The 15000-nt window shown below is 45.9% G+C and overlaps 1 protein-coding gene across 1 annotated transcript in view; it reads right to left on the bottom strand.

Annotated features, from left to right (window-relative positions):
- The window catches only part of LOC310875934 (NACHT, LRR and PYD domains-containing protein 3-like), a gene marked incomplete at its 3' end in the record, with an annotated part of 59121 nt that overhangs the window by 3562 nt on the left and 40559 nt on the right, over window positions 1-15000 (bottom strand). The window contains exons 10-12 of the mRNA XM_083789368.1: window positions 5820-6040; window positions 2753-2847; window positions 224-473 (exon numbers count right to left, since the gene is read on the bottom strand). Coding sequence (XP_083645494.1) covers window positions 224-473; window positions 2753-2847; window positions 5820-6040 — 566 coding nt within the window. The remainder of the gene's footprint in view (window positions 1-223; window positions 474-2752; window positions 2848-5819; window positions 6041-15000) is intronic.

Here is a 15000-nt window from a genome sequence, read left to right as displayed (position 1 = left end):
ACCAAGTGACCCTCCCCCCGCATCCGAAACATTTCATGCTCTCAGTAGTGGCAAAAAGAGTGTATTCAAACCCATCATCCTTTAACTTAAAACTGGCTTTCAAGTCTTGGGTCCTGTCATTCAGAATCATAAAAAGCATCCTCCTGTGCGACACAACGTGCCTCAGCTCAGGTGATTTGCAGCCTGACGGCAACTTTTTACTGGTGACACAACTTTGCCAAACCAGGACAACTCCTTCACAATAAGTTCATCACTTATAAACGGGGGGATATTCGACAACATCACCTTTTTCGCTGGTGTAGCGAGGGGCGTCACAGACACAAACGTGTCCTTTATGACCACACCGTTTGTTACTGCAGTGTTTGCTTTCTCCACCCCGTCCACAAAGATCACCACTCCACCGTTCATTCTAGCGGCAGATCTTACACTAGCCGCTCCGACCACCGTGGCCACTGCCAGGCTGCAGTCTTCCACTGAACACGGGACATTTGGCGAGATTTTAATGCCATGTTTCTTTGTCAAATTGTCAAGCACCATGACGCTAACAGCAGCAGCCGCTGCTGCGGCGCACAAAAGCCACAAGACCCGCTGACTGCAGCGGGGATTTAACACTAATCAATAAAAGAGAAAACCTCTTTAAAGAGCAACCCAGCAAAGCATGAAAAAGAATATAGAAAGAAACTCACTCACTCCGTAGAGACTCACTCCGCACCACCACCCCACACACGCTCGCACATGCGCACGAGAGAGAGAGAGAGAGAGAGAGAGAGAGAGAGAGAGAGAGAGAGAGAGAGAGAGAGAGAGAGCGAGAGAGAGACTACTTACAGCAGGAAATCAAAAACTTTATGATGGCATAACCTGCATCAGTCACATTGGCAACGGGTGACAGCCTATATATAAAGTTAATGGCAGACAGGACTGTGAAAAACTTCAGGGCTACTGACCTGATGCGCACGCACACACGCACGCACGCACGCGCACACACTAAGAGAGAGAGAGAGAGAGAGATAGAGAGAGAGAGAGAGAGAGAGAGAGAGAGAGAGAGAGAGAGAGAGACAGGCTTGAAGAAAAAGATAGGGCCACAACACTGGGCACACAGCCACACACACACACACACACACACACACACACACACACACACACACGCCACAAAACGTGCAGTCGCCTGCCAAGTTCTTCTGCGCATTATTTATTTCCCAGTCCAACCACGGACTCACGTGCGCGTGCATGTGCAGTTTGATTTCAGCATCACTAATCAAAATAATACAAAACAAGTCAACAACACATAATAATAATAATAACCCATCCGTTACTACATGTGCAGGACACAATACTGGGTTTAAAAACACAGACACAACATGCGTGTGTGTGTGTACAAGAGAGTGTGTGCTGTGCATTTGCATGTATGAGCACACATGTGTGCAAAAGAGAAAGAGAGAGAGAGAGAGAGAGAGAGAGAGAGAGAGAGAGAGAGATGAGAGAGAGGAATGAGAGAATGAGAGAGAGAGAGAGAGAGAGAGAGAGAGATGAGAGAGAGGAATGAGAGAATGAGAGAGAGAGAGAGAGAGAGAGAGAGAGAGAGAGAGAGAGAGAGAGAGAGAGAGAGAGAGAGATAAGAAAGAGAGATAGAGAGAGAGAGAGAGAGAGAGAGAGAGAGAGAGAGAGAGAGATGAGAGAGAGGAATGAGAGAATGAGAGAGAGAGAGAGAGAGAGAGAGAGGAAAGAGAGATAATGAGAGAGAGAGAGAGAGAGAGAGAGAGACCATCCTGACTCTGCTGCGCGCCCCCCGCAGCCCCCTCCTCCTCCCCCCGTTCAGTAGACGTGTCTGTTTCTCCCCCAGGACATGCACGGGCCAAGTGCCCCTCCAGTCCACATTTAAAGCACTTCAAAGTGCCAGAAGTTGCATACACTGTATAATTAAAATCATCGACTCTGACGCTAAACTCCAGATTGAGTTCCTCTTCTGTCCTATTCAGAATCATAAGGACCTGCCGTCTATGTGATACAACGTGTTTCAATAGCTGGGACTTGCATCCCGACGGTAGCTTTTTGATCGATACCTGGACAATTCTCTCACCAAATCGGCGTCATTAATGAACGGCGGGACATTAGAGATCGTGACTCTTTTGGACGGTGTAGAAAGGGGAGACACAGAAACAAATGATCCGTTTATCACAACACCACGCTCCACCAAAAATGCACTTTGTCAACACTGTCAACTAAAATCACAACCGCGCCATTCATACGAGCGGCAGATTTCACATTGTTGTAACCAACAACTTCTCCGACAGCTAATCCACATTGTTCTACTGAACAAGGAATAACAGAGGCAATCTTAATGCTGTGTTTCCTTGTCAGTCCTGGTATTAGCGCATTCATTGTTTAACAAACAAATTAACAATGCGCCCAGCACAGCGGCTGGCCGCACACGGAATACCAAATTAAACTAAACCCACTGTGGAAACTGTTACTAACTAACAAATCAAAGGGGAAAAAAAGAAAATTAAAGTTTGAAAGAAACAAACTTAGGAAACAAACCAAACGCTTCTCACACACTCAGCAGCACATCCACACCCACTCAGAGAGAGAGAGAAAATGAGAGAGAGAGAGAGAGAGAGAGAGAGAGAGAGAGAGAGAGAGAGAGAGAAGAGAGAGAGATAAAGGACTACTGACCAGAGCTTCTCCAGTCTACAATGTGTTGACATCAGTCCAACACAGAGACGCTTAACGCCTGCGTTGTGCAGGGCGTTACCGTCCAGGTCCAGGTGTGTCAGACTAGAGGAGTTGGAGCAGAGAACTGAGGCCAGATCTTCACAGCATCTCTCTGTGAGTCCACAACTCTCCAACCTGAATGGAGATGAACACATGAAAATGTTATTCTGTCTCATTAAATGTCTTTAGTCAAGTCCATTTTATTTGTACAACACATTTCATAACAGATACTCAGTGTGCTTCACATTAAAATAATACATTATTATAAATAAACACACACACATGCACGCGCACACACATGTGCACACACACACACACACGCACGGGGACACACACACGCACACACAAGCGCGTGCGCGCACACACACACACACACACACACACACACACACACACACACACACACACACACACACACACACACAGACACACACACAGTGGTGTAAAGTAACTATAGTTACTACTGTAGTTACTTTGTAGATTTAGATTATTATTACATAACAGTAACCACTTCAGCCCTATATACTTCTACAAGCTCACAACGCACCGACACACTGCGAGCTTGTAGATCTTCTTTTTACGAAAGATTTGTGTACATTTTGAAAAGTGGTGAAAAGGAACATTCTGCATAATTAGTACTATATTTTAACCCATTTCAATCCTAAATGTTTTCTGAAAAATCTATGTTTCTATGTCAGTGGTGGTCAACCTTTTTCATGTCGAGGACCCCCAGATTAATCATTTATTTTGCTGCCGACCCCCATCTCAAAATATGTTGTTCCAGGGACCCCCCAGAAGCAAAGATTTTAGTTAAAAACATTTGCTGTGAAAGAATATATATTCAAAGATTTGCGCCACATTTTCACGATTTTTCAATAGCTATAAAGTATAACATAATGCTTAAAACACCAAAAGGGTTTCCCGTCCTGAATGGGTTAAGTATATTTTGATGCCAATTATTTGGTATTTTGGTATTATATGGGGACCTACCACGGGTCACGGACAAAGTCAGAGAGAGAAGGATGAGGCTGGCAGGGCACTGCGTCAGGCACCCAGAACTTGAGGCAAGTACTGTACATTGACCCTATGGGAGCCAACCCAGGACAAAGCCAGGAGGGGAAAGAAGCGTACCACCTATGTAGACGTGCTGCGGCGCGACAGCTTGGCTAACAACACTGCAGAGCTCAATAACCTGATGTTGGATAGGAATTTGTGGAGGGCAGCGATCCAGGAATGCCGAGTTGGTGTTGGCTAGACCTCACTCTCACAGCAACTAATTTGGTAATTACATTTTGGTAAGTAAATTTTTAATACCGGACATTCACCTAACAGAGTTCTACATTGTGTTATTGATACTTTAATTTAAATTGTGAGTACTTTTGTCCACCACTGCACACTGCCAAGTTCAGAACACGTTGCATCGTGTTGTGAGCTTGTATATCTATATAAGAGATATAGAGATCTTATAGAGAATCTAATGAATGTTGGTGGAAATGTGTATTTTGATCTGTGTGTGTGTGCGTGTGTGTGTGTGTGTGTGTGTGTGTGTGTGTGTGTGTGTGTGCGTGGGTGCGTGCGTGCGTGCGTGCCTGCCTGCCTGCCTACGTGCGTGAGTGTGTGTGTGTGTGTGTGTGTGTGTGTGTGACTGTGTGTACATATGCGTGTGTGTGTAGAGTGTGTGGTGCGAACACACGAAAGAGAGAGAGAGAGAGAGAGAGAGATAAGAAAGAGAAAGAGAGAGACTTTGACTTTTCTAAAACCCTTTTATTTACAAACTAAAAACAAGTAACAATTCAGTTGTTTTCAAACAGACATTCGAGGTTCAAAAACAAGGGCATTCTTACCCAAAAACCAAACCAAAAAGACAACTGAGCAAATAACATCGTTAAAACACCAATGTTGCACAAAAGTGTCCACATTTTTCTTTCCCTGGTGAAATCTAAAATCGATCCAAATCCTCGCCCTAACCAGTGAGATAAAAACACTGACCAGGTCCTGTGTTACTTCTCTTTCCATCTGGTTTCTCCTGGTCAAGTAGACTGCCATTTTTGCTTCCTTTAGCAGAAAATTGAGCAACTGCCACTTTTACCCACGCCACTCGTCCCTGCGCTGGGCTCAGCAGCAGTGGACGGCCGTTTTGGGCAAAGAACGAACCAAGTGCCCCTCCCCCCCGCATCCGAAACATTTCATGCTCTCAGTAGTGGCAAAAAGAGTGTATTCAAACCCATCATCCTTTAACTTAAAATTGGCTTTCAAGTCTTGGGTCCTGTCATTCAGAATCATAAAAAGCATCCTCCTGTGCGACACAACGTGCCTCAGCTCAGGTGATTTGCAGCCTGACGGCAACTTTTTTACTGGTGACACAACTTTGCCAAACCAGGACAAATGAGCATTTGCGCCTGTCGTAGACATGCGCAGAGCAAGTTCAGTCAGGGAACCTCAGTCAGCGCGCCGGCTGTTAATTGGGCCACCGCAGCATCAAGCTCTCATCCACATGATTCACTCAGCCAATCACACGCTCACCCAATCTCTCATACCGGCTACTTGAACCAGAGGGGTTGCAGTCCTCTGCCTTCTTGCTTGCTTACACTGCTGTTGTATCAACGTGCTGTTGTCATACAACCTGCGCTCAACTCTGCTTGCTTTAGCCTACTGCCGTTGTATCAGCGTGCTGCTGTCATACAACTTGCGCTCATTCTGCTTGCTTACTGCTGTTGTATCAGCGTGCTGCTGTCATACATCCTGCGCTCAATTCTGCTGCTGCTGCCTTTTTGTATACTGCGTGCTGCTGTATACAAAGTGCTCACCCACCTCCACCCCAGCTACCACCTGTCGTTTTGGATCTACTGTTTAGGTACGGGGGATTCAGAGTCCCTATGGTTGGGACTGATGCGCTTGACCTGAGTACCTAAAAGCAGATCCAATACATCGCCAAACCATAATAAATATATTGCATTGATTATCTTATATTCAATAAATATATATTACATCCTCCTTGAGTTGTCTGACTGAACTCCTTCACAATAAGTTCATCACTTATAAACGGGGGGAGATTCGACAACATCACCTTTTTCGCTGGTGTAGCGAGGGGCGTCACGGACACAAACGTGTCCTTTATGACCACACCGTTTGTTACTGCAGTGTTTGCTTTCTCCACCCCGTCCACAAAGATCACCACTCCACCGTTCATTCTAGCGGCGGATCTTACACTAGCCGCTCCGACCACCTTGGCCACTGCCAGGCTGCAGTCTTCCACTGAACACGGGACATTTGGCGAGATTTTAATGCCATGTTTCTTTGTCAAATTGTCAAGCAGCAGCAGCCGCTGCTGCGGCGCACAAAAGCCACAAGACCCGCTGACTGCAGCGCGGATTTAACACTAATCAATAAAAGAGAAAACCTCTTTAAAGAGCAACCCAGCAAAGCATGAAAAATAATATAGAAAGAAACTCACTCACTCCGTAGAGACTCACTCCGCACCACCACCCCACACACGCTCGCACATGCGCACGAGAGAGAGAGAGAGAGAGAGAGAGAGAGAGAGAGAGAGAAAGAGAGAGAGAGAGGAAAGAGAGATAATGAGAGAGAGAGAGAGAGAGAGAGAGGAGAGAGAGAGAGATAAAGGACCATCCTGACTCTTCTGCGCGCCCCCCGCAGCCCCCTCCTCCTCCCCCCGTTCAGTAGACGTGTCTGTGTCTCCCCCAGGACACGCACGGGCCAAGTGCCCCTCCAATCCACATTTAAAGCACTTCAAAGTGCCAGAAGTTGCATACACTGTATAATTAAAATCATCGACTCTGACGCTAAACACCAGATTGAGTTCCTCATCTGTCCTATTCAGAATCATAAGGACCTGCCGTCTATGTGATACAACGTGTTTCAATAGCGGGGAGTTGCATCCCGACGGTAGCTTTTTGATCGATACCTGGACAATTCTCTTGCCAAATCAATTTAATGAACGGCGGGACATTACAAATCGTGACTCTTTTGGACGGTGTAAGGGTGTAAAGGGAAAGAGACACAGAAACAAATGATCCATTTATCACAACACCACGCTCCACCAAAACATGCACCTTGTCAACACTGTCAACTAAAATCACAACCGCGCCATTCATACGAGCGGCAGGTTTCACATTGTTGTAACCAACAACTTCTCCGACAGCTAAACCACATTGTTCTACTGAACAAGGAATAGCAGAGGCAATCTTAATGCCGTGTTTCCTTGTCAGTCCTGGTATTAGCGCATTAATTGTTTAACAAACAAATTAACAATGCGCCCAGCACAGCGGCTGGCCGCACACGGAACACCAAATTAAACTAAACCCACTGTGGAAACTGTTACTAACTAACAAATCAAAGGAAAAATAAAGAAAAATAAAGTTTGAACGAAACAAACTTAGGAAACAAACCAAACGCTTCTCACACACTCAGCAGCACATCCACACCCACTCAGAGAGAGAGAGAGAGAGAATAAAGGGCCTCCCACACCGTCTGCGAACGCCGCGCGTCAAAACAGCCGCCTCCTTTATTTTCAATGAACCTATCGCACACCGGCGGCGTCCGACGCTCGCTGGCGCCTTGCCTGGCGCGCCGATAGAACCAGTTCTATTTTCCAGGCGTCGCCACGCTGCAACACGTCGCGCCGCGTCGGATGGAGCCGTTGTGTGTGTTGGGCTTGAGAGAGAGAGAAAGTGAGAGAGAGATAAGAGAGAGAGAGAGAGATAGAGAGAGAGAGAGATAAAGGACTACTGACCAGAGCTCCTTCAGTCTACAATGTGTTGACATCAGTCCAACACAGAGACGCTTAACGCCTGCGTCTTGCAGCTTGTTATCCCGCAGGTTCAGGTCTGTCAGACTAGAGGAGATGGAGCAGAGAACTGAGGCCAGATCTTCACAGCATCTCTCTGTGAGTCCACAGTACCCCAACCTGAATGGAGATGAACACATGAAAATGTTATTACATTTCATACCAGATAAACTCAGTGTGCTTCACATTAAAATAATACATTATTATAAATATACACCCACACACACACGCGCGGACACACGGACGCGCGCGCACACAAACACACACACACACACACACACACACACACACACACACACACACACACACACACACACACACACACACACACACACACACACACACACACAAAGATCTGTGTACATTTTGAAAAGTGGTGAAAAGGAACATTCTGCATAATTAGTACTATATTTTAACCCATTTAAATCCTAAAAGTTTTCTGAAAAATCTATGTTCTATGTCAGTGATGGTCAACCTTTTTCATGTCGAGGACCCCCAGATTAATCATTTATTTTGCTGCCGACCCCCATCTCAAAATATGTTGTTCCAGGGACCCCCCAGAAGCAAAGATTTTAGTTAAAAACATTCGCTGTGAAAGAATATATATTCAAAGATTTGCGCCACATTTTCACTATTTTTCAATAGCTATAAAGTATAACATAATGCTTAAAACACCAAAAGGGTTTCCCGTCCTGAATGGGTTAAGTATATTTTGATGCCAATTATTTGGTATTTTGGTATTATATGGGGACCTACCACGGGTCATGGACAAAGTCAGAGAGAGAAGGATGAGGCTGGCAGGGCACTGCGTCAGGCACCCAGAACTTGAGGCAAGTACTGTACATTGACCCTATGGGAGCCAACCCAGGGCAAAGCCAGGAGGGGAAAGAAGCGTACCACCTATGTAGATGTGCTGCGGCGCGACAGCTTGGCTAACAACACTGCAGAGCTCAATAACCTGATGTTGGATAGGAATTTGTGGAGGGCAGCGATCCAGGAATCCCGAGTTGGTGTTGGCTAGACCTCACTTTCACAGCAACTAATTTGGTAATTACATTTTGGTAAGTACATTTTGAATACCGGACATTCACCTAACAGAGTTCTACATTGTGTTATTGATACTTTAATTTCAATTGTGAGTACTTTTGTACACCACTGCACACTGCCAAGTTCGTGTTGTGAGCTTGTAGATCTATATAAGAGATATAGAGATCTTATAGAGAATCTAATGAATGTTGGTGGAAATGGGTATTTTGATCTGTGTGTGTGTGTGTGTGTGTGTGTGTGTGTGTGTGTGTGTGTGTGTGTGTGTGTGTGTGTGTGTGTGTGTGTGTGTGTGTGCGTGCGTGCGTGCGTGCGTGCGTGCGTGCGTGCGTGCGTGCGTGCGTGCGTGCGTGCCTGCCTGCCTACGTGCGTGAGTGTGTGTGTGTGTGTGTGTGTGTGTGTGTGTGTGTGTGTGTGTGTGTGTGTGTGTGTGTGTGTGTACATATGCGTGTGTGTGTGTAGAGTGTGTGGTGCGAACACACGAAAGAGAGAGAGAGAGAGAGAGAGAGAGAGAGAGAGAGAGAGAGATAAGAAAGAGAAAGAGAGAGACTTTGACTTTTCTAAAACCCTTTTATTTACAAACTAAAAACAAGTAACAATTCAGTTGTTTTCAAACAGACAATCGAGGTTCAAAAACAAGGGCATTCTTACCCAAAAACCAAACCAAAAAGACAACTGAGCAAATAACATCGTTAAAACACCATTGTTGCACAAAAGTGTCCACATTTTTCATTCCCTGGTGAAATCTAAAATCGATCCAAATCCTCGCCCTAACCAGTGGAGGGAGGGCAGAATCCATTTCTTGCGACCGACCACCGTCGCGACGGACCTGTCCGTCGGGGGGTCCGCCGGTCCGTCGGGGGGTCCGTCGGTCCGTCGGGGGGTCCGTCGGTCCGTCGGGGGGTCCGTCGGTCCGTCGGGGGGTCCGTCGGTCCGTCGGGAGGTCCGTCGGTCCGTCGGGGGGTCCGTCGGTCGGTCGTTCCGTTTTTGCGTCGCGACCGTCGGTCGCAGGGTTAGGGTGGATGGATTCTGCCCTTGCTGCCCAAATGGTAACTCTGTCATTTCTCTACCGTTTTGGACGGGGGTTGTCTCTTTGGAATCGTGTGGCCCCCCTGGAGGTTTCTATGGGGGTCTCGAGGTTCGGGGACCCCTGGGGACCCCCACGGACCCCCAAATGGTAACTCTGTCATTTCTCTACCGTTTTGGAGGGGGTGGGCTCATTTGAATCGTGTCGCCCCCCTGGAGGTTTCTATGGGGGTCTCGAGGTTCGGGGACCCCTGGGGACCCCCAGGGACCCCCAAATGGTAATGTCACCTGTGGACACTAACTGTAATTGTCTCGCTGTCTCGCTGCTGCGCTGCGCCGCACAGACAGCAGCTTGTGTCAGTTGTGTGTAACATGTGCGTTCGTGCCGTGTTGCTGGTATATTATTATTATTATATTTTTTGCGCCGCCGCGTTGTCTCGCTGCTGCGCTGCACAGACAGCAGCTTGTGTGTAACATGTGCGTTCGTGTTGCTGGTATAGATATTATTATTATTATTATTATATATCATATCCTCCTTCCCAGCCTCCCCGTCCTGGACGGCGCAGAACAGCGTTGGATCGCCGGCCGCCTATCGTTGATCGCCCGCCGTCTCCTCGAGGACCGCCGACGCAGATGGTTTACTGCTATATGCCATAGTGTTTATTATAGCTACTATTATTACACACTGTGCTATTATCCAGATTCCTGAGGTGGACATTTCAAGAGGAGCTTGTGATTATTGCTTGCCTATAGATACAGTGCCTATTTATATTGCTATTTGCTACGTTTTAATAATTGCCAGTCATACAGTATAAATTGCCACATTGTTATACCTATACATTTACGTATTTTACTTGTATAGTGTTATATTTGATATCCTGCTACATGATTTTATACTTACCTGTTTTATCTCCGAGCTTATAATAAACTTTGTTACTTTTCTATATACGACCTGCCTGCTGCCCTTATCCGTTTTTCTCAAGCAATGACAATTTCACTGGAGCGCAGCGCTATATGCACGCAGACAGCACATGATACAGGCCTACATCCCGTCCCAAACACTGAGGACAGTGAGGAGGTAAAGTAAACTTGTTTATAATGTGGCAAGAAAAATATATTCCAATTACTTTTCGGTGCGCACTCACCATGAATCCAAGCAGAGGTCCTATAGGTAAAACACCGCCGCCACAGTCCCAATGGCCCGTGCGCAAAAAGTTGATATTTAACATTGGCTATAATCTGCCAAATCTCAACCGATTGGTATAATTCCAAATGGTATACACTCAATGAAATTTATATTTTCCATTTTTCATGGGCGTATAAGTCATAGAGCCAGAGAAAGGAGAGATATGGTATAGGGAAGCACTAAGCCCTGTTAGCCATGCAGCCTATTATGTTTCATGAGCTGTGGTGGCTTCACTGATATACAACCTTTATTCAAATAGTTGCAAATGTATTAATAAAAATACTGAGCATGTATGTTTGATATAAGGCCAAACCTCATTTGAAAGAATATATTCAGAGTATACTCTTCATTAGCAAACTGTACCAAACGAAGGAAAAACCCCCGCGGGGATAACTGACGTTATAAGAAGATAACGCCCCTGCATGACACCTCCCTGGCCACCGTATAGCGCATTGACAGGTCTGTCTGTCTGTCTGTCGTAGCATGCAGATAGACAGATAGGGGGGGGGGGGGGGCAGTTTGACAACAGCGGCTGACACATGTTCATTGATTATGATTAATAGGCCTACTGTATACAGCTACTGTGCTGCTGGATCGTCGATAAATGGACTATAGGCCTACTGGACTTTGACGTTAACGTTAAAACAGAGGCCAGCCAGCGGTACCGTGACCACACCGTTCGTTGTGTGTGTGTGTGTGTGTGTGTGTGTGTGTGTGTGTGTGTGTGTGTGTGTGTGTGTGTGTGTGTGTGTGTGTGTGTGCGCGAACTTCGAGACGAGTTGGTGACAGTGGTTTGTATTTTGATTTGAAATAAATAATGATGAATAGATGTCTACTGTTCATGCTTGTGTGTGTTTTTTTTAGACAATAGACCACTTAGCAATTGCTTTAACTATGAAAGAAATGAAGACGATGAAGGATATCGATGAAATGTATGTTTCACTATATATAAAATATATACCTTGACTCTCCCTCTGAATGAAATTAAAAATCGGGTCCTAATAATTAACCCTAAAAATCTATAGACCTACCCTTAGTTTTAGCTGGAACACACGCTCAGCATCGCGGGGTTAATGGTAGGCCTACTTGGTAACTATACTTAAAAGGTCTACTTTATCCCATCACAACTATAGTGATTTTGCAGCTATTTTCAATGAACAGTATGGTCTATTGTTGATTAATGTGGTCATTTCAATCTAGGCGCCGTAATGCGCAAAATGGAGTCGACCGGTGGCCACTGATGGCCTATTATTCCTATAAATTCATATCATGCCTGTTGGTGAAATATAAACATCTAAAATGGTTCAGTAATAATTAGCATAAGTTATTATTAACGAAAAACATCTAATACTATTTTAAATTGGTCTAGTAAAGTTAGTAACTAATCAGAAGTTGTTTCAAACAACTGTTTGAAAAAACTGTTTGTTTTTCGTTAATAATAATACATGCTAATTATTACTGAACGGTAAGTATGCTGGTATGTACGCTATGGTACACTATAAGCTTGTATATCTGTTTATTTTAAGAATGCGCCGCTGCATTCTGTCAGAATCTCGTGTGTGTGTGTGTGTGTGTGTGTGTGTGTGTGCGTGTGTGTGTGTGTGTGTGTGTGTGTGTGTGTGTGTGTGTGCGTGTGTGTGTGTGTGTGTGTGTGTATGTGCACACATGTGTCACACATGATGTGTGCTATATATTTTATAGCTCTAGAGACGCAGAGACAGAGACATATTTATTTAAAATCATCCTGGCACGTAGGCCTATAGACAACGGCGTCAACTCCGCGCAAGAGCCAAAGCACCCGCTGGCAAAATAATAATAAGTTAATATATATAGGCTACTCTAAGGTGGGCACCTGTCGTTATAAACCTTCTGCACTTGCCTATAAAGCCAATGAACGGAGCTCATTTCTCTCTCTCTCTCTCTCTCTCTCTCTCTCTTTCTCTCTCTCTCTCTCTCCATCTGCCGTGCACATGCAAAGAGCGCATGCAGGTATCCAACTATCCAACATTGATAAACTGGTTCGCTTATATCCGTGCAGTATAACATCAAAGTCCAGTAGGCCTATAGTCCATTTATCGACGATCCAGCAGCACAGTAGCATATACAGTAGGCCTATTAATCATCATCAATGAACATGTGTCAGCCGCTGTTGTCAAACTGCCCCCCCCCCCCCCCCCCTATCTGTCTATCTGCATGCTACGACAGACAGACAGACAGACAGACCTGTCAATGCGCTATACGGTGGCCAGGGAGGTGTCATGCAGGGGCGTTATCTTCTTATAACGTCAGTTATCCCCGCGGGGGTTTTTCCTTCGTTTAGTACTTTATTTACAGTTTGCTAATGAAGAGTATACTCTGAATATATTCAGCAGCAGGCAGGTCGTATAGAAAAGTAACAAAGTTTATTATAAGCTCGGAGATAAAACAGGTAAGTATAAAATCATGTAGCAGGATATCAAATATAACACTATACAAGTAAAATACGTAAATGTATAGGTATAACAATGTGGCAATTTATACTGTATGACTGGCAATTATTAAAACGTAGCAAATAGCAATATAAATAGGCACTGTGTTGAGATTTGACGGGATGTATGTCCTCACTTGTGTATTGTGTGTAATTCTGTACTGCTGTTCTGTGTGATATGCAGTGTTGTGCTTGTGCCACTGTGAGGCGCCAAGGCGCAAGGTATGGGATGCATGTTTGTCTCCTATGGCGTGATCAGGTAACTCGGGTCACATGACCACTGCCTGTGTGTGGAGCGGACCGGTGTTTTTTCATTCAGTGATTGTATTGTATTGGGTCTGTCACCGTGAGAATGATGCGTGACAGGGAGCCCTTAATATAATAATAAATATGCCATGCTTGGCTAAATGGATCTAATCTTTTCTCCGAATGCAACGTGTAAGCTGCAGAACTTCTCATAACTTAACACACTGTATCCTATTCCTAGGCAAGCAATAATCACAAGCTCCTCTTGAAATGTCCACCTCAGGAATCTGGATAATAGCACAGTGTTTGTTCCCACCCAATCTCCTAAGCAGCCCAAAGATTGATTAGTGCACATATATTATCGATTATCGTATACACATTAGTACACACGACCACAAAAGATGCCACGGCAAATCAAGTGCACACCAACGATCACTGCAATAAGCCTATATCAAAATAGGATAACACTTCTATCGAAAATCACAGCAGTAAAATACAAACATGCGTGTTCACCAATATAGGGGCGCTAAGAGACAGGTGAAGCCAACCCTGAGAATATTCCACCCCTGTAAGCAGCCCTCTGAAGCCTGAATGACCGCTGTACCCAATGTACTGTACACTACAATAATACGTGCCACACCGTTAAGTTAGCAAATGCTTAATGCCCAATAATAATAGTAGCTATAATAAACACTATGGCATATAGCAGTAAACCATCTGCGTCGGCGGTCCTCGAGGAGACGGCGGGCGATCAACGATAGGCGGCCGGCGATCCAACGCTGTTCTGCGCCGTCCAGGACGGGGAGGCTGGGAAGGAGGATATGATATATAATAATAATAATAATATCTATACCAGCAACACGAACGCACATGTTACACACAAGCTGCTGTCTGTGCAGCGCAGCAGCGAGACAACGCGGCGGCGCAAAAAATATAATAATAATAATATACCAGCAACACGGCACGAACGCACATGTTACACACAAGCTGCTGTCTGTGCGGCGCAGCGCAGCAGCGAGACAGCGAGACAATTACAGTTAGTGTCCACAGGTGACATTACCATTTGGGGGTCCCTGGGGGTCCCCAGGGGTCCCCGAACCTCGAGACCCCCATAGAAACCTCCAGGGGGGCGACACGATTCAAATGAGCCCACCCCCTCCAAAACGGTAGAGAAATGACAGAGTTACCATTTGGGGGTCCGTGGGGGTCCCCAGGGGTCCCCGAACCTCGAGACCCCCATAGAAACCTCCAGGGGGGCCACACGATTCCAAAGAGACCACCCCCGTCCAAAACGGTAGAGAAATGACAGAGTTACCATTTGGGCAGCAAGGGCAGAATCCATCCACCCTAACCCTGCGACCGACGGTCGCGACGCAAAAACGGACCGACCGACCGACGGACCCCCCGACGGACCGACGGACCTCCCGACGGACCGACGGACCCCCCGACGGACCGACGGACCCCCCGACGGACCGACGGACCCCCCGACGGACCGGCGGACCCCCCGACGGA

This window comes from Protomyctophum parallelum, assembly GCF_964188405.1.
Source record: "Protomyctophum parallelum genome assembly, chromosome: 18".
Lineage (NCBI taxonomy): Eukaryota > Metazoa > Chordata > Actinopteri > Myctophiformes > Myctophidae > Protomyctophum > Protomyctophum parallelum.
This window is presented reverse-complemented; position numbering and strand designations above follow the sequence as displayed.